An 18,787-nucleotide genomic window follows, 5' to 3' on the forward strand; every position below is an offset into this window, starting at 1 on the left:
CATCATATCATCTTGTATTAGGGCATTGGAGGTGAACAGACCGGCCTTCGCTTTGTGGGATCCATAGAGGAAATATGGCATACTCAAAACGGCTGTACAGTATGGGGTTGGACCAGCGGGAGTTTGATTATATCCAAATTTAGGGCATGCACAGGATTCATCTTGATTTGGTCTACGAACTGTGTGTTGTGATGTGAACGGTGCATGTGGAGTGGAACGATAACGCGGTGCTTGTAACGCTGTGACAGCGATGTTGAGCAAGATCGGAAGTCCCTGTGAACATCCGATTGCATTCCCAACTTCTCACCAAATCCCTTTATGCAGCACTTGTATTCACCCATCCCTCGGAATTCTAGAAGGGTCAGCGATGCAGGAGCTTTCACTCCTCGTTCATCATGTCTTCATACCACATGGGGTGTCGTCTCGCCCTGCCCTCAGGGCTCGTGTAAAGCCGTTCATCATGCTGCAGTTGTGCATTGACCCGCCTCCCAATCTTAGGCTCTGCTTCATCTTCTTCAAGGCCATCGTTCCAAGTGTGGACTGTGCAAGTTCCCTGTGAGGTACCCCAGCCGTTCCATGAGGTTGCTAGTAAAAGTTAACATATGTACCAAAACTAGAAGTGTACAAATACTTACCAGCAATCATAGGCGCGTTAGGATGCCAACTCGCGTCACGAACACACGTCTGCCATCTGCCCTCGTTTCTACCCCAGTGCTCGTACATTCCAGCAAGAAGATCTGGGTCGCGTGGTCGTGAGTTCCTGGTCGCCTTGAGAACATCGACCTTGCCAGCAATTGTCGCATCCATGTTCCAGATGTAGACCGAGCCGTCGTAGCTGCCAGAGTAAACATATCGCGAATCTGTGCTACCAGGAGGCGAAAAGTGACATCGAATAAGCGTCTTCAACACCTTGTGCCCGCGGAACGTAACAAGCGAGCAGTCATGTGGATGCGGACGGTACTCATCAAAGTCGTATGCGTTGGATCGGTACTCGAAGCGGTTGGTGTACGCATTGGGATCAATGCCGTCTGCCTTCTCCTTTGACATCATCTTCCTCAGATCCCACAGCTTAGCAGTCTGGTCTTTGCCGTTACTAAGCACATATCGTCCATCTCCCTTGCTGTCGACATATGTCAAGCCCTCAGTGTGTCCCAGAAAAACACCGGCTTCGCGACCGTCACCCATACTCCTTCGATCCCAGACTTTGAGCGTTGTGTCGTCGGAGCCAGAGTAAAGAATATGTGGCGATTGAGTGTCGCCGAAGCAGACTGCATTCACATCATCTTGATGACCTGGTATGCGTAGCACTGACTGACGACGCTCAATGTCGTATACATAAACAGAACTGTCTCCCGTCCCTGCTACAATTTCGCGACCATCGCCAGAGAATCTTATCGACCAGATCTGGATGGGTCAGCCACAGTCTCAAATGTCGAGGAACACATCTTACACCAAAATATCCGCGATACCCACGTGGGGTAGGCCGACCGAGGTCTGCAAAATCAAGATAGTGTGGTTCAGAGTCGTTGTCAGGGTCGGTGTGTGCTAGTGCGACAATACTCCTAATGGAGCTGTATGCCAGAAAGCGGTTGTCTGGACTTAATGATGCATCCGTAATCGTCCATTGACCACCATCATACCTTAGAGTCTGTAACATATTAGCTTCACGGAGCTTCGAGTTTGAGATTGCTGCTTGCCTTGTAGTACTTCCAATCGTATGGATTCGATGTGTCATACATGCGTACTTTGAAATCTTGAGCGCATGAAAAGAAGAAGTTGCCATCGTCTGAAAACTGTCCTGAATAGCAGCGCGCATTGTAGTGAATGATTGTGTCGGCCACTGATTCTGGTATCATTTCTTGCCTCAACAATCTCGTGGAATTCTTCTGGCGACCGTCACCACCAATACCTAACTCTCGTCGCATGATGTTGTAAGCTAACTTCTTTTTTCGCTTAAGTGTGTCTTGCGATCGAGGATTTGTTCCGAAGTTGCCCCCTTGCATCAATTCCTGACCCTGTTCGCTAGGCACCTTTTCAAACAAATCTATGCCTCGTGGTCGTCGCCTCCTTCCAGAGGTCCTCGTCGAACCGAGAGGGTCATAGCCATCGTCTTCGTCCTCATCCTCGTCGTCCTCATCGAGTCTGCGTCGCCGGAGCGCGGATCGTGGAATGAAATCGGTGGCGAATATGCGGCCCAATCCAGCGTGTCCAAGCAACTGCATTATCTGCTCGCGCGTAATCATAATTGGCTGGCGAGGGTTGTCCATCTCGTCTTCCTCTGCATCCTCGTTCCCTTCCTCGTTCTCGTCTCCATCTTCATCGTCCTCTCCGTTCTCTTCATCTTCGTCGTCATCGTCGTCGTCATCGTCATTATCATCGGTGTATTCGAATGCGATCTCCACCCCGCTGAGATTGCTCAATCGTTCTGCGGCATCTTACAATTATGTTAGTAGATAGATCACAGACTATGTATCATAAAGCCAAGTATACCGTGAAAGCTCAGATCAGCTTCACCTTCATCGTTATCGTCGGTGCCCTCTTCTGCAGGTACAAAGTCCATGTCGTCATCATACTCGTCGTCGGTTTCTCGCCAGAACGGGTCGCTCGGATCGTATACAATGGTTCTGGCTGGGTCATCCTCGGCGGGTGGACTAGTTGGAGCTTGCGACGAACTCATGTTTGCGAAAACGTTATTCTGTAGATGTCGCAAGATGTGCCGAGGCGATATAAGAGCAATGCTCGTAATGGGCGGGAGCTTTGTAGTAGTCGCGGTAATAGGGTTATCTCCGAACGCCCCACTCTTATCGATAGATCAAGACGGACTTCCGCATGTGAAGAAGCTCCTCTTTCCTAGGTTGTAGCTTGTATATATGGAGATTTACTTTGAAAGCATATATAGCATTCTGCGTTGTTTCTCCACTAGAGATTATGGCAGTATGCATCTTTTGGGTCTATCCAATATTTGCAGAGATAGGGCACCATTGATGAGAAACAAGCTCCTTCGAGTTAAGTACGCACTATTTGATAAGCAAGTGAGTAGGTTTGATATGATTTAACAATTACATAGAACATGGCTACTCGGGGGAACATCTCATCTCGAAAAATACGCTGAGGAAGGACCGAGTATCCTGCTCAGTCAGTATCGATATCCTGATGCGAAATCATAAGCTCAGGATCTGGATCGTCGTCTTCGGAGTCAAAATACGTCTGCTTGGGCGGCGTAGGTTGTCTCGGCGGAGAACGACCAATCCTTATAGCAGACCCTGTCATCTCCTCTGGTTGTTTGGTCTCAAAGCCATCATGGTCTATCAGTGGTTCTGTAGCTCGCTCTTTACCCTTTCGTTTCGAACCAAGAGCCTCTTCTAACATGTTTCTGCCTTGTGTAAAAGCTTCGAGCTCGGCACCAATGGCGCAAACTAACAAATTCCAACTTCGCGACGAAGCCAACTCTAGCTTCTCCCCTAGGTAGGTAATGGTTGCGTCCATCTGCTCGAGAAGCTTGGTGGGATCGGGGGTGCTCTTCCGTGTCGTTGGTCGCATAGAGTTCTGTAGGCTTGTTTCATAATCTTCGACTCTCTTCATAACATCTGCCCACAAAAGTGCACCTTCGTCAAGCGCACCTCGATCTGTATCAACCTTCTCACACCTTTCAGCCAGTCTTGTGTACTCGTCTTGCCAAAATTCGCGCGCCATGTCGAGCGTCCGCCGTTTTGCAGGTAGTGTAAGGAACGGTGATGATGACATTGGAACGTGATCCGCGTTTGGAGGTCGCACAAGGAAATTGGAAACTTCACGATCTAACAGTGACAACGATGTCTTGTACGATGCCAATTTCGCTTCCACCGAGTTCTCTGTATCAGCCAGTTCGTCCAAGACCTTTCGATGTCGTCTTTTGAGCGCCCATAGTTCCTCTTCTTTCTGGCGAATCTCCTGCTCTAGCTTCGAGGCTTCCGTCTGTAAGCTCTGTGCTTTTGCGCCAGCGTCCTCGTTCTCTATATCTCTGATCTTCTTTTCCAGCCGTATGCGCTTCTGACTCCACCCGTCGGTCTTCTCCACTGTGCTTTGCAGCTTCCTCAGGTCCTCGTCTAAAAGATCAAGCTCCTCAGACTTGACGCTGGCAAGCTGTCTTATCCGTCTAGATATGCCTTGTCTCGCTGCATTAAGCCCCACTTTCTTCCTCCCTGCACCGTTATGGCCGTTACCGTTCTCCGCACCTCGATCGCTCGACCGGACGCTGCTCACAGTTGGTGTAGTGCTTCCGTTCGATACAAGATCATCCGGTGTAGCATCTCCAGCGCCACGAGCACCCATTAGACCATCGGCTTGTGCGTCGAGTAGCTCTTGCAGCTGTTGTTCGAGGTATCTAGCTCGCCGCTGCAACGCTAGCAGGTCGTCAGGAACGCGTGGAGGCGGAGACAGGCTGGTTCTTGGAGCGTTCCATAGTACTGACGAAGTCACAGGCGGTGGTATTCGCGGAGACGGCGGAGGGTTGTACAGTGGTAGCTCATGTTCACGCGCGTGCGGGTCTTCGAAGGACTTTCTGAACCGCGGCGGAGGCGAGAACGAGCCGAGGACTGAATTGAAGATAGACATTGTAATGAACCACGATCTCGCAGCGTGGCCCGTGGATTTACTGTCGAAGCGTTGGAGACAAGTGTTCGTGCATGTGATATCGTTGGTACCTCGAGCATGTGAGCGAGTCATGCGCGCTCAAAGCGCCCTTAGTCAGCCACGTCATTCCGAGCTGCTTGGAAAGCGCGATAGGCAGCGTCGGTACGCAAGACAATCTTCCGTCTGGTGACAAGGAACGCACTGGGTGCAGTCACACTTGAGATGTCCTGTGAAATGCGATACGTTTGCGCTCCATTGACATACCGATCTTGCCTCCTTAGGTGATCCAGTCGCTTCAAGTACTTGTCAGAGGCACTTCTCATGTCAGATCTCTGTGCAGAAGGCCTCACGAGGATTAAAACAGGTACGGCTGCATACAAACTGGATTCTGCAGAGGTTGCGCCTTGTAGTTGTGGTGGTCATTGGTGAACCACCTGCAACTCTTCCACATGTAGCGTAGCTGCACCAAACCCAATACGGCTAGTGACATCCACGACCTAAGCGAGCATTTCAATATCGAAAGTTGCAAGTGCGACCGCGACAACAGCACGCACTAACTCCCAGGAACTCTCAATCGTACGCTCTTCCACCTCTTCTCACTCTCAAGCCCGTCGCTAATCGCAAATCCAGCAGCCGTATACCCCACCAACATACATCATGGCTGACGCTCCTGCCCCCGCTCGCGGCGGATTCGGTTCTCGTGGAGACCGCGGTGGTGACCGTGGACGTGGTCGCGGGCGTGGCCGTGGCCGCCGTGGCGGAAAGACTGAGGTGCGCATATGAAGGCTGTGGAGGGACAAATAGCAGCAAATTGACAATTGGCACAGGAGAAGGAATGGCAGCCCGTCACCAAGCTCGGCCGTCTCGTAAAGGCCGGCAAGATCAAGAGCATGGAGGAGATGTACGTTCTCAGGCGGGATTGAGCAAGGAATTTGTACTGACAGTGGACAGCTACCTCCACTCTCTCCCCATCAAGGAGTACCAGGTCGTCGACTTTTTCCTCCCCAAGCTCAAGGACGAGGTCATGAAGATCAAGCCTGTCCAGAAGCAGACCCGTGCCGGTCAGCGTACCCGCTTCAAGGCTATCGTCGTCATCGGTGACTCCGAGGGTCACATTGGTCTTGGTATCAAGACCTCCAAGGAAGTCGCTACCGCCATCCGCGCCGCCATCATCATCGCCAAGCTCTCCGTTGTCCCCATCCGAAGAGGTTACTGGGGTACCAACCTTGGTGAGCCTCACTCGCTCCCCACCAAGGAGAGCGGAAAGTGCGGTTCCGTTACTGTCCGTCTCATTCCCGCTCCCCGTGGTACCGGCCTTGTCGCATCGCCCGCTGTCAAGCGTCTCTTGCAATTGGCTGGTGTCGCCGACATCTACACTGCCTCTTCCGGTTCAACCAAGACTCTTGAGAACACCCTGAAGGCTACCTTCGTAGCTGTCGCACACACCTACGGTTTCCTCACCCCCAACCTGTGGGCTGAGAAGAAGCTTACCCCATCTCCGCTCGAGGAGTACAGCGACATCCTCCGTGAGGGTAAGAGGTACTAGAGGGTTTGTTTTTGGGTTCTTTCTAGCATAAGGGTTATGGCGCGGGGTATTACATTCAGGACCTCACGTATGTATCCAACGATAGTGCTGGGTACACCGGCATGAAAATGAACAACTTTCAATGATGACCTTGAAGTCATGATACTCCACGTGGTTTCGCTAAGTTGAAGTGCATGTATTTGGGAATGATAATGCTAGATACGCTCAGTCCATCACCACACGTGACTGAAGTTGACAAAATAGTACACGGAATGTTAAAGCACTCTGAGGATCCATGTGCAGCTACTTGCGCACAAGCACGATGATAGATGTACAGGAAAAGAAACCATGCTACGTCTGTCTCACCGTGTGATCCAGAGCATCACAACGATAAACTGGAGACAAGGCAAAGACCTAATGCTGCACCTGTCGCAGGTCTTTCCAACACAAGGCGAATTGCTGAAGAAGCCCAAAAGATCTCATCATCTCGTTTATCTCCTCTAGCGCGTAATGTACCAGAGATGGACCAACCAGTTTGAGATAAGGTTGCTTCGCAAGTGAAAGGGACGCGCAGCCCGGCGGAGGTGGGTTTTGTACTCTTCCGGTGCTCTTTTGTAAGTTTATCAAGTCGAGGCCGGAAAGAGAACATCTTACGTTGACCCCGAACATTTCGAGCATGCCGTTGACCTGTTCCAGTGCACTGTTTACTAAAGCCGGGCCGAACAAATCGCCATAGTCGAGAGGTTCAAGACCAAAGGGCAGAAGAGTTTGTTGACGTGCCAAAGGGTGGGCTTGGGATGGCGTTGGTGCGACCGCATGAAATGTCTGCAAGTGCACGACCGAAGCAGATGTGTATCTGGTAGGTGTTGGAGTAGGCCTAGTAGGGGCGGTATTGGCACCTTTCGCTTTCACTTTGCCACCTTTTCCCTCCGACTGTGAAGCCCTGATCTTCTTTTGCATGTTGTTGATTTTTTTCTGTATCTTAGCAATGCCTTTTTTCTGCTCTTCCGACAGACCATTGCGCATCCAGGCTGGGATACGGCTTCGAATGTCAACTCTATCCTTTTCGCCACTCAATATCCTTCTTGCCTTCCTCTGTATATCTGCTAAAAGGCTGAGCTCGTTTTCCGACGCTGGAAGGGGAGTCCCATTGGGCACAGTGCATGGTATGCAGAGAGAAAAAAGATCAACATGCTCTGTTGCTGCAATTGGTCCTGTTGATGGCTGGCGTATGGTTGATGAAACAGGCAGAGTTGGTGTCAGAGTGATTAAATGGGAAGAAGCTGTTGCATTCATCGTTGATTCATCAGGCTCCTGCTTGATGATAGGTTTCTGATCCATGATAGACAGGTCAACAATCGATGGAGCTGGCCTATGTTCAGAATCAAGATCCAAGGCTTGATCCGGCCCATGCCTCATATTCTCATTGACAAGCGCCCATTCGTATCCGTCCCACGTGCTGGGATATGAGCGACGAACTGGTGTACTGCGATTGACGATGGATTTGCGGCTGTCCGTGGATCGCAAGCGTTTTGCTGATCTTTCATCAATATAGCCCCCTGGCTCTTCGTTCTCGTCTTCGACAAGCTGGCGTTTTAAAGAGTTTCGTTCTGCCGTGTATGCAGAGGTTGACAAGGTGTGATCTGGGGGTGACGCTGACGTTACAGCATGGACTTCCGTATCCTTGTTTGTGAGCGGTTCTCCAGGGCGGATGCCTCTCTGGCCTTCAAGGAGTTGGGTTGGTTGGTTCGAGGTTACCGGAATTGCATTGGGAGGTGCTGGGGTTGAACGCGATGTTGTGGTAGCCTCTATTTGTGTTGGTGGTGCATTGGAAGCCATTAGATCTGGAATCGATGTGGTGGCAACCTCCACTCGTACTGGCTCTTCATTGATAACATCGTATGCCGATATGGGTGATTGGACTGCATGATCGTCTTCTATCTCTTGTGCAGCTACAGGCTCTCGTAAAGTTGTGGCTTCGTACAAAGCTGCAGTCTCGTCTGCCTGCTGATGAGACATAACGTGCTCCGGCCTTTCTTCTTTGTTAAACGAGACAAAACTCTCGTCGGCTTTCTCTAGGTGTTGTTGCATCTCTTCTTTCTCGGTAGCACTGGATTCCGGATGTGGTGATGTCGGTGGTGCTGTTGTTTCCGAGGTTTTTTGGCATTGCCTCTGAAGTAGCTTCCTAGGTTGTGTTCAGGAAAGCTTCGCTATTTCTGATATTGGCGCACGTAGAGCGACGCCCTTGCGTCGCTACCTTCAAAAAGGAACGATTGGCAGGAGCATTCTTCTTGAACTTTCCTAGACTGCGAGACAGGGTACATTGTGTGTGATTGCCTCAGTAGCTTCTACATCGGCACCCGCAATCAATGATCCAACCTCGTCCTTCGCACTCTCCATGTCTCCATTTCCTGATACCATTGGTGCAACATGTTTGTTTCCATTCAAACTGCCGTCTCCAAAGTCTTACTATCTTTGAGCCATCGCATCATGGCGACTGCTGGAGGTGATTGGCCGATGAGACAATTGAGCAAGGTAAAAAAAAAAGCCATGTGCTTGATCGTACCGTATTGAAATGTCTAGAAGTCAACGAAGTGGCTCTCGATCGTCGATACTCATCACGATCCTCTGTTCTATCACGTGCGCGCCATCTCTCGGGCGATCGATAACAGTGACGGACGTGCGCGACGAGTTGCGAAATTTAAAACCCCAAACATTGGAGTAACAGAGCTACGATTGCGGACCGCAAGTCGCGGGTTTTGTTAGTGCACGTCGGGCTCTCCTTTGACGTAAACATTGGGTTGGTTGTGGTAAACGTTTACGATTGTGTTACATATATCAATGTGCTCTCGGTGGCGATGAGTACTAGACGATCGAAAGCCATCAAGCGCTTCTAAGGTTCTGTCGGATGAGGTACCAGTGGATAATGATTGCTGATCACGATGCCAAGACACAATTGGCTCTTTTCAGTCATGTCAAGGTTATTTGGAACACATCGTCTTGGTAGGATGGCGATAGTGGCAGAAACAGAGTTGTTCGCCAGGTGCCAAAACGGCAAAAGGGCACGATAGTACAGATGCGCGTTGGACTAAACTCCAAAATCACGAACATGACACGCTAGCGGCTTTTCTCCGAATATCCTCATAAACTTCACGAGGATCTTTCTGTGATGCATAGCCTGAGCACCAACCTCGTTGTAAGAATTATCATATTCACGCATACGTAATGTACGAAGTTCGGTGTGATGGGTTCTATTGAATCACGTCGCAAAGCCGTCTGTGGATATCTTCTACTCGCCCTGTAAAGGCTGGCCATTTCCACCCATGGTAATCGTCTTCGTGACAACATATTCCTCAATACCCAAGTGACTTCCTTCTCGTCCAAATCCAGACTCCTTGACACCTCCGAAAGGTGCAGCTGCATCCGAGATAAGACCGGTGTTGACACCAACCATACCAACTTCGAGGGCTTCAGCCACCCTATAAACTCTCTGGACATCTTTGCTGAAGAAGTAACCTGCAAGTCCCACGTCAGCCGCATTGGCGAGGCTAACGACATCGGCTTCGGTGTCGAAGGGGAAGAGTCCAGCAACAGGGCCAAAAGTCTCGTCTTTGGCGAGCTGCATGTCCTTGGTCATGTCGCGGAGGACTGTCGGTTGGTAGAAGTTCTCCCCAAGATCGGGTAGCTTTTGTCCTCCGAACAAGACCTTTGCGCCGTTCTTAACGGCATCCTGGACGTGAGCATCCACCTTGGAGACAGCGCGGTCATGGATCAGTGGGCCGTGCGTGATTCCTTCTTCATAACCACCACCGACCTTGAAGCTCTTGACCTTCTCGGTGAACTTGGTGCAGAACTCATCGTAGATACCTGATTGGACGTAAATCCTGTTGGCACATACACATGTTTGGCCCGAGGAACGGAACTTGGATGCGATAGCTCCGGCTACTGCTGTCTCAAGGTCGGCGTCATCGAAGACGATGAAAGGCGCGTTTCCACCAAGCTCAAAGGAAAGCTTCTTCAGCGTGTCCGACGACTGCTTCATCAGAAGCTTTCCGACGCCAGTTGATCCTGTGAATGAGACCTTTTTGACGGTCTTGCTTGATGTGATGGTCTCGCCAACTTCTGGTGTGTTCTTGAGTGCTGTGACGAAGTTGACGACACCCTTAGGGATTCCTGCTCGGTGTGCAAGCTCGGCGAGAGCTGCTGCTGTGAAAGGTGTCTCGCCAGGAGACTTCGCAACGACAGTGCAACCAGCTGCCAGAGCTGGGCCAATCTTTCGTGTGATCATAGCTGCTGGGAAGTTCCATCTGATATCGTTAGCCATGTTTCTCCAAGGCAGAGCGCAGAACTCACGGTGTGATCAATCCCACAACACCGACGGGCTCTTTGATAGTGAACACGCGATTACCAGCAACCGAGGCTGGGATGGTGGCTCCATACATGCGTGGCGCCTCTTCTGCGAACCACTCGTAGAAACTCGCAGCGTAGTTGACCTCGCCCTTAGCATCTGCCATGGGCTTTCCATTCTCCCACGTTATAAGCTTTGCCAGGTCCTCCGCGTTATCCATCATCAATTGATACCATTTTCGCAGCATGCGCGAGCGCTCGCGGCCGGTAAGTTTGCGGAAGGAAGGGAGTGCGGCAGATGCTGCTGAGATGGCGGCTTCGGTGTCGGCGCGGTCCATCTCGGGCATGGTGCCAATGAGCTTGCCCGTTGCCGGATCTGCTACCAGTTAGAAAGACGGTCTCTGAAGAGTTTGAGAGACAGGAATACCATGGACCTCGAAAGTTTTGCCCGACTTTGCATCTATCCATTCTCCGTTGACATATGTCTGGCTCTTCAAGAGAGACTTGTCATTGAGCTGTGCAAGCTGTCAGCGCCTACGCGATCCACAATGCTCGCACAGCTGAGGGCAAAACATACCGGTGGTACTGAATGACCCATGTTGGCGTATTCTCGCGAAACAATTACTGGCAATGGCCTCTTCTGGAAGCGACTTCTATAAGCTTGTTGGCGTCCGAGTGATCGAGTTGCTGTTACAAAAGAGCGCATGGCGTCTATGAGTGGGTGTGAAGATCGATTATAAACTACAACGGACTCGCCCCCTCTAAAGGCGGCACACGTGGGAATAAAGATAGCTTAGCCCACCTGAAGACGTCAATTGCTCGTAGGCTAGTGTTCGGATGGGGTTTGGTGGAGCTTTATGAGCCTATGACGTTGAGCAGAGCTATGGCCAAACTGCGGGGTTCGGCTTGCGCTGGGTGGGATTGCTACGGGCAATCCGGAGGCAGCTCCGTGATGATCAATGACAACGTAAGAATATTGTGATCCTTTTTGAGGAGGTTCCCTTTGAATTATTTGCATATTCCAGTGACTTTTACTTCTTCTCCAAGTAAGCAAGTAACATACCATTGGGAGAATAATCGCGTATGCGGCGTATACAGCGTCAAGAGCGTATAAAGTGTTCGGACCGCGATTATCACAACATAAATGAGGCACACCGACTTTAAGCTCAACTGAATGAGTGAGCTGGGCTGAGGAGGACCTAGTATTAAACGTTGTTGAGACGGAAAGTCGTCCGATTCTCGCCAGGCCTTGTTCAGAGTTGGTATCTAGCGAGAACTGAGATGGGCCCTGACAACGCAGTGACGAGGACGCTATACGATCACACCAGTGCTCTACTCCTGTTTGCAAGAGTGAGTAGCATCACATCTATCAGAGCATATTTAATGAGGCTCGTCTCAGTATGCCGTGTATGCAGAATGTGTACTAGATTCTTGCAGAACATGGACTGAATCTCAATCGATGTTCGCGGCGACACCCAGCGACTACCTAGCCTCAATAACCCACCTGAACTGCATTCAACACCACACCCAAGCACACACTGCTTACCGACAAATGACCCCCCTCCTTTTATCACAGAACCGGTTATTTCATGCGACTCGACTTGATAAGACACGTGTCGGTCAACGACAAAGTACGAACGTCTTTCAATGACAATGACGACTGTGACAACAACTAAGTGTAGCAGGTCATTTGAGAAATAGGTACATGGTCTCAGCAAATAAACCCAGAAGCAGAATCTCTGCGCTATTAGCGACGATGCTCAGGGGTGCGGTGACCGGAGTCGTCCCAGCACGTGGTGCACGTGCATAGTTCGCTCTTCCCCACACATGCCAGCAAGCTCTAAACGCGTTAAGCTTTTGGAGCCGCATGTCGATCATGCAGGAACCGACGGCAAGAAGAGCTGCAAGTAGAAAAGAAAGGGCTTGAATAGTGATTCAAAACATGTCGGAAGACTCCCGAAAAGCTGCGGAGTTTGCTGGCAGAGTAGCGACTCGACGATCTCTGTGTATCTTGATGCATTTTGCACTGTCGGAAGTCGAGAAATAAAGCGCTTCGTTATTGTTGTGGTCGTGCATCTAAAAAGTGTTCCCTGGTTCTGAGTTCGGGTTGAGTTAGCGTATTTGGGATGGGACCCGTCGGCCTTCAGCGCATCCCCAACACCCCTCGACCACATCTGCCTATCTCGAACATTTCGCTTCTCGGTGGCATTTATCAAGATAATAATTCTTCTGTTAGTCGCTTCTGTTGAATTCTGCGTCGTCTTCACCTGTGTATCGCGCAATCGAGCCTTCACTCCCCAATTCAAAACAACACGACGTCCAGGCGACACGCCCGCCAGCATCGCGCATACACTCGCCATCATCAGCGCATATGCAGCAGACCATTTCCCTGCATCTAATGTCATCTTGAAGCTCAAAAAATCTAAATCAGCGGTGTAAGTGCGCCCTCAGCGCGACGCCTCTTCGGGCCCGTTCACTCACATTGTGCCGCAGGACCGCAACAGGCTTCACCGCGACGAGTCCTCATGTCTAGCCGAGCAAAGCGCAAGTTCGACATTGATCCCAACGCATCCGATCCCGACGACTACGATTACGACGATTCGGAAAGACGCGCCGCGCCCCAGCGGCGCCGTAATCGACACACGCCTGGAGCTAAGAAGAAACCCTCCAAGCGCCAGCGACGCGCCTACGGCGGCTCGGACATTGACGACGACGACGAGATAGAGTCTGACGATTCCTTCACAGAGCGCTCCGAGTCGGAGGAGCCCGAGATCAATCCTGCGACCGGCAGAAGCGTGCGCCGCGCCACCAAGAAGCAGATCAAGTACGAAGAGAGCGAAGACGAAATCGAAGACACGCCATCAGAGGACGACGCGCCCGAACCTGCATCGCGCCGCCGAGCACAGCCGTCTATCGAAGAAGTCGAGAAGCCTTCGCTCATTGTGAAACTGAAGATGCCCGATCACGCCTCGGGTCGCAGTCTGCGCACGCGCACCGGCAGCAAGTCTCTTGCGCGCGGAAAGACGCCTGAAGTACACGGCACGCGACGCAGCAATCGCTTATCGCACGACGTTGAAGAGCCCATTGTTCAGCTTACAGACTCGGGCCGGCACGTCAAAGTTGTGCGCGAAGGTACTCGCAGCCCTGAGCCTGTCATCGCGCGCGCCACACGAGGTGGCAAAGGCCCGAGGGCTCAGCATCCCAGTGCCATCATGGAGGCTTCGCAAGAGACCTCGATGATTCGTGAGGACAGTCCTGGTCCCCTTGACGCGCTTCTCACGGGCGAGGAAACTCAAGTCAAAGCTAGCAAGGATAGTTCGCCCGTACAAGAAGCCCAGCAGGACGATGCTGAAGGCGAGGACGATGACGATATGGAAGGTGTCATTCAGGAGTCTCAGCACGAAGAAGCCGCCGAGGAAGAGTCTGACGAGGAGGGCCCGGTCACCCGTGGAGGGCGCAACACAAGGGTATGCCCAAGTACCCATTTATGACTTCTTCCGTAGCTAACGTTTTCTGCTAGACCCGCGCCATTTCCGCCAAACGCAAGAAGGGCGCAGACGAGAGTAGTGATTTCGAGCCTCCCGCAGACGACGACAAGGAAGAGGAGATGTCGGAGTCGGATCGCGAGAAGGGCAAGCGCTCGGCGTCTGAAAGCGCGTCGGGTTCAGGACGGCGCTCGACCCGCCTACGAGGGAAGAAGAGTCAATCGCAGCGTAGCAGGCGCAACTCTTCTTCAGAAGAGTCTGGGCTAGATCAGGACGAATTACAAGATGAGATTGAAGAGCTAGAGTACAACAAACGACGACGCCTCTCTCGACGTAACCCTGACAAGGACCTGGTCTATGACGAAGCGCCCAAACGCCGCGCCCGTAACGCCCCCGACTACCGTGTTGTTCGTCCAGAGCAGAATACTATCTTCGAGAACGACGACGACGATGGGCCCGTTATGGAACGACCCAGGGCACGAGGCGGACGTTCCACATACAAAAGCCTATGGCGTAGTCAGGGCCCTTTTGGTGGCGGCGTGGAGGCTGGCATGGGCGCTGCTGGTGGTGACTCTGACAGCAGTGAAGATGAGAATCAAAAGATGCCCAAGCCCGTTGGTGGCATGATCGGCATGACTCCTACTACTGCGACCGCCCCTACTTTCGGGTTTCCCCAGACCAATAACGCAGATCCTAAGCAAGACTCTGGTGGTGGCCCTGCGAACCTGGGCAAGGTCAAGGACAAGAAGGCCCTCGCAGATTCTGACCCCCTTGGAGTTGACCCGAATGTCAACTTCGATGGCGTCGGTGGCCTTGATGATCACATCAACAAGCTCAAAGAGATGGTCATGCTTCCTTTGCTATATCCTGAAGTGTTCCAGCGCTTCAAGATCACTCCGCCCCGAGGTGTCTTATTCCACGGTCCGCCCGGTACTGGTAAGACACTTCTTGCCAGAGCTCTCGCTTCCAGCGTTAGCACTCACGGACAGAAGGTCACTTTCTACATGCGCAAAGGTGCTGATGCTTTGAGCAAGTGGGTCGGAGAGGCTGAAAGGCAGCTTCGTCTCCTGTTCGAGGAAGCGCGGAAGACACAGCCAAGTATCATCTTTTTCGACGAGATTGATGGTCTGGCGCCTGTTCGCTCCAGTAAGCAAGAGCAGATCCACGCTTCGATCGTTGCTACTTTGCTCGCTCTCATGGATGGTATGGACGGCCGAGGACAAGTCATCGTGATTGGTGCCACCAACCGTCCAGATTCTGTAGACCCTGCGCTTCGGCGCCCAGGACGATTCGATCGCGAATTTTATTTCCCGTTGCCAGACGTCGCAGGTCGACGCTCTATCATTGACATCCACACGAAGAAGTGGGAGCCACCCTTGAAGCCAGAGATGAAGGATCAGCTTGCAGAGTTGACCAAGGGCTACGGAGGTGCCGATATTCGAGCGCTGTGCACAGAAGCAGCTCTCAATGCAGTGCAGGGGACGTACCCCCAGATCTACACCTCCGAGAAAAAGCTCTTGATCGATCCTAGCACCATCAAAATCCTGGCGAAGGATTTCATGATCTCGGTCAACAAGATGGTGCCATCTTCGCAGCGAACAGTGACGGCTAGCGCAGCACCACTAGGCAAGAACATCGAGCCATTACTACAGAAGCCCCTCGCTGCAATCTTGAAGCGCATAGATGAGCTTATCCCTCGGAGGAAGAAGCTTACTGCGCTGGAGGAAGCTGAGTACGACGACCGCGACGACGAGAAAGGCTTCGAGCGCGAAGCCACCATGCGCAACTTTGAGAGCAGCAGGATCTTCAGACCCCGTTTGCTCATCAGCGGCCTCCAAGGCATGGGTCAACAATACCTTGGTGCTGCACTGTTGAACAAGATCGAGGGTCTGCATGTTCAATCTTTCGATCTTCCAACTATTCTTGAGGACTCCACCCGAGCGCCCGAGGCAGCCATCACTCAGCTATTTACAGAGGTCAGACGACACAAGCCTAGTGTCATCTACATTCCTTCAGTTGATGTATGGTACCAGACACTACCTGCGCAAGCGATCAAGACCTTCAAGCTCTTACTGCGGAGTGTTGGAGCGAATGAACCGATCATGCTGTTAGGTGTTTTGGAATTGCTAAACGAGAAAGAGAAGCCTGATCGCCAAATGATGATGGATCTATTCTCCTTCTCGCAGTCCAACCAGTTCCAGCTTATGCGACCGGATCAGGAAGGGCGGGCAGAGTTCTTCAACAACATCAGTTACTATATTCGCATGTCTCCAGCAGACTTCCCCGATCCGGACAACCGTAAGAAGCGAGTCCTACCCGAACTGGAAGCAGCACCGATCGTTGCCCCAGTCATCGATCCAAAGGAGCTTGCAGCACGTGAAAAGTGGCAAAAGAAACAGGACAGGCTTACCCTCAACAAGATGAAGATTGTGATTCAGCCTATTATGGATCAGCTGAAGAGGAGCCACAGAAAATTCTTCAAGCCCATCCTAGAGGAGTCTTGGTACGCGTATTTGCTTGAGGAGCAAGACTCTGACCATGTGCGATCGGATCTGCCACCTGAGCAACAAGAAGAACAAGGTGTTATACGTCCATGGGAATTCTCGAAAGACTCCAAAGGCGTGGACGTGCTACTACATGTCGAGAGCGGCAACAAATATTACAATCTGGATTTGAGCACTATCGAAAAACGGTTGTCAAATGGTTACTACAAGCGTCCCGCGGATTACCTCTTTGATATCAAGACCCTTGTAAAGGATGCAAGGACATTTGGAGATGCTGAGCGGACTCTGAAGGGTAATGAGATGATCACGAACGTTGAGGTCGATCTGGACAACTTCTTCATGCACCAAAACCCCGGCCTTCTCCAAGAGTGTGAAGCAGTCTACCAGCGCGAACTCGAACGTGAGAGGAAGGCGCAGGAGAAGCGCGAGAGAGCCATCGCCGCTAACAAAGATTTCGAAGATGTCGCACGTGTTCCACCCGAGCAGTCAATCGGTACCACTGAGACGTCAGGGCCCATCACTTTGGGTGAGCCTGTACCTGGCCGTTTATCTATGCCGCCGGTAACCCCGCTGCGGGCACCTCAGGCCGAAGGCTTGTCTAATGGTACGAGCGGTGACGGCACACAGCATGCAACGAATGGATCTACCGCGCCGTCCAACGATGACACTCATATGACAGACAGTCAAGATCTCAATGTCAACACGCACCACGATTTCCAATTCCAGACCCCAAGCAGAATCGAGGGTCAGGGCACACAGACGCAAAAGTCGCAAATGTCTGGTCGTACTTTTATGGCACCGAACTCGCACCCGAACGATTATCACAACAGCGCCTCTACGACGACTTCTGGGCAGAAGACTTCAAACCGGTCTTCGGACAACAAGTTTGGAACTCAAAGCAGTAACGGTGCTGCACCATCCGGCATACCCAATTTCTCAGAAATGATGCCAGAGCCGAATGGGTCGCAGCTCCCCGATACACAAGGTTCGCCAACCCCCATCCACCAACGGTTCCAAATATCCCGTTTCCTCTTATCAGAAGACACCACTGACCACATTTTCAACACAGAAGTTCACTACGTCAGCAGTCAGCCGTCAAACTCACAACCATCGCAAACGTCGCAGTCATCTCAGCATGTTATTTCCATGCCTGCACCTGCACCTCCACACCACTCGAACCTCAACCAGATCCTCAACGATGAAGAGCCGAAGCCACAGCTTATTCTTGATGACAATTTGGTCACTGCGTTGCACAACAAGCTTGTCCATTCGACATCTGGATGTTCGCTCGAGCAGCTGGAGCAGATCAATGCTGCTCTCATGGACGCCATCTGGAAGCACCGTTCAGACTACAACCGCAATCTCGTCCTTAAGGAGGTTACCGAGGCGTTCAATGTCATCATCAAGGACATTGAGACCATGCAGGAAATCCTCAAATCGAGCCAAGAAGAGGAAGAGGCTGAACTCCGGCGGCAGTATCATTCCACACAGGACGATTGGTTCTCGCAGACACAGGCGCGTCGCTGAGTTGGCATTGTTTGTAAACACCATCCCTCAGTTGGGAGGTGGGTTGACATCGCATAGAGCATGCGCGGCGTTTGGCGTGGGTGGGAGGCACATTTGAGCGTTGCGTTGGCACGTATTTCTGCGAGCTTTGAGGCATTCATTATTCCGCACTCTCCTCATTACCATACTCATGTACTATGACCTCTCTGTTTCTTTTCTGTCAGCTGGGAGATGTATGCATGGTCTGCATTGGGATAGGGGTTTCTGGTGGGCTTGGTCTGATCACGCATTGGACAATCTGCGGATGTAAGAAAGCAAAAGAGTAGATACCAAATCAATAGCGCTTGCCGCACACAACATTTGACAATTGGTCTCCGCAGTTGTTCAGCATGTTTCTTAACATACACTGACTCTCATTACCGCCTATGCCCCCGTTCTCACGAATCCGTCTTTGTATAATCCACCGAGACCTGAAATGACGATGGAAATTATCGGATGTGCTGCAAGTGCCAACCGGCCTTTGGTATACATGTTTTCGTCTGCCGTTAGCTTGCAAAGGCAATGGAGAGGTTTACGAAATATCGACCTTACTTAACGTACCGAAGAGACTAATGTCAATCTTTTGCTCGATATCCTCCAGCGCTTTCGGCGTTGAGAGATCAAAGACCACAATCCTCTTCTTCCCGTGTTGCTAGCCATACATCGCGATGCAAGGTCCAATCAGCTTCCCAGTCACTCGATAGACAAAAGAGGTTGCTTCCTCTATACATATCCCAACCACACGACGACGCCTTTGGAAAAATTGGGGA

At 51.5% G+C, this 18,787-nt stretch overlaps 5 protein-coding genes across 5 annotated transcripts; 2 read left to right on the top strand and 3 right to left on the bottom strand.

Moving 5' to 3' along the window:
* Positions 1–379: 379 nt before the first annotated feature.
* On the bottom strand, positions 380–2,677 carry GT037_004737 (uncharacterized protein; the record flags this gene model as incomplete). Its single annotated transcript, XM_038929784.1, has 5 exons — positions 380–585; positions 636–1,404; positions 1,451–1,648; positions 1,746–2,434; positions 2,491–2,677. The coding sequence occupies 5 exons, from the start codon at positions 2,675–2,677 to the stop codon at positions 380–382; spliced, it is 2,049 nt and encodes a 682-aa protein (XP_038788056.1).
* Positions 2,678–3,132: 455 nt separating this feature from the next.
* On the bottom strand, positions 3,133–4,593 carry GT037_004738 (uncharacterized protein; the record flags this gene model as incomplete). Its single annotated transcript, XM_038929785.1, has 1 exon — positions 3,133–4,593. One exon carries the CDS (start codon positions 4,591–4,593, stop codon positions 3,133–3,135), a length of 1,461 nt encoding a protein of 486 aa, XP_038788057.1.
* A 675-nt stretch (positions 4,594–5,268) lies between these two features.
* Positions 5,269–6,157, top strand: GT037_004739 (40s ribosomal protein s2; the record flags this gene model as incomplete). Its single annotated transcript, XM_038929786.1, has 3 exons — positions 5,269–5,382; positions 5,439–5,512; positions 5,563–6,157. 3 exons carry the CDS (start codon positions 5,269–5,271, stop codon positions 6,155–6,157), a joined length of 783 nt encoding a protein of 260 aa, XP_038788058.1.
* A 393-nt stretch (positions 6,158–6,550) lies between these two features.
* On the bottom strand, positions 6,551–11,081 carry GT037_004740 (succinate-semialdehyde mitochondrial precursor; the record flags this gene model as incomplete). Its single annotated transcript, XM_038929787.1, has 5 exons — positions 6,551–8,321; positions 9,430–10,443; positions 10,490–10,859; positions 10,911–10,998; positions 11,061–11,081. 5 exons carry the CDS (start codon positions 11,079–11,081, stop codon positions 6,551–6,553), a joined length of 3,264 nt encoding a protein of 1,087 aa, XP_038788059.1.
* Positions 11,082–13,008: 1,927 nt separating this feature from the next.
* GT037_004741 (atpase family aaa domain-containing protein 2) lies at positions 13,009–17,999 on the top strand (the record flags this gene model as incomplete). Its single annotated transcript, XM_038929788.1, has 2 exons — positions 13,009–13,950; positions 14,004–17,999. The coding sequence occupies 2 exons, from the start codon at positions 13,009–13,011 to the stop codon at positions 17,997–17,999; spliced, it is 4,938 nt and encodes a 1,645-aa protein (XP_038788060.1).
* Between the last annotated feature and the right edge of the window lie 788 nt (positions 18,000–18,787).

Source organism: Alternaria burnsii (assembly GCF_013036055.1).
Source record: "Alternaria burnsii strain CBS107.38 chromosome Unknown 698, whole genome shotgun sequence".
Lineage (NCBI taxonomy): Eukaryota > Fungi > Ascomycota > Dothideomycetes > Pleosporales > Pleosporaceae > Alternaria > Alternaria burnsii.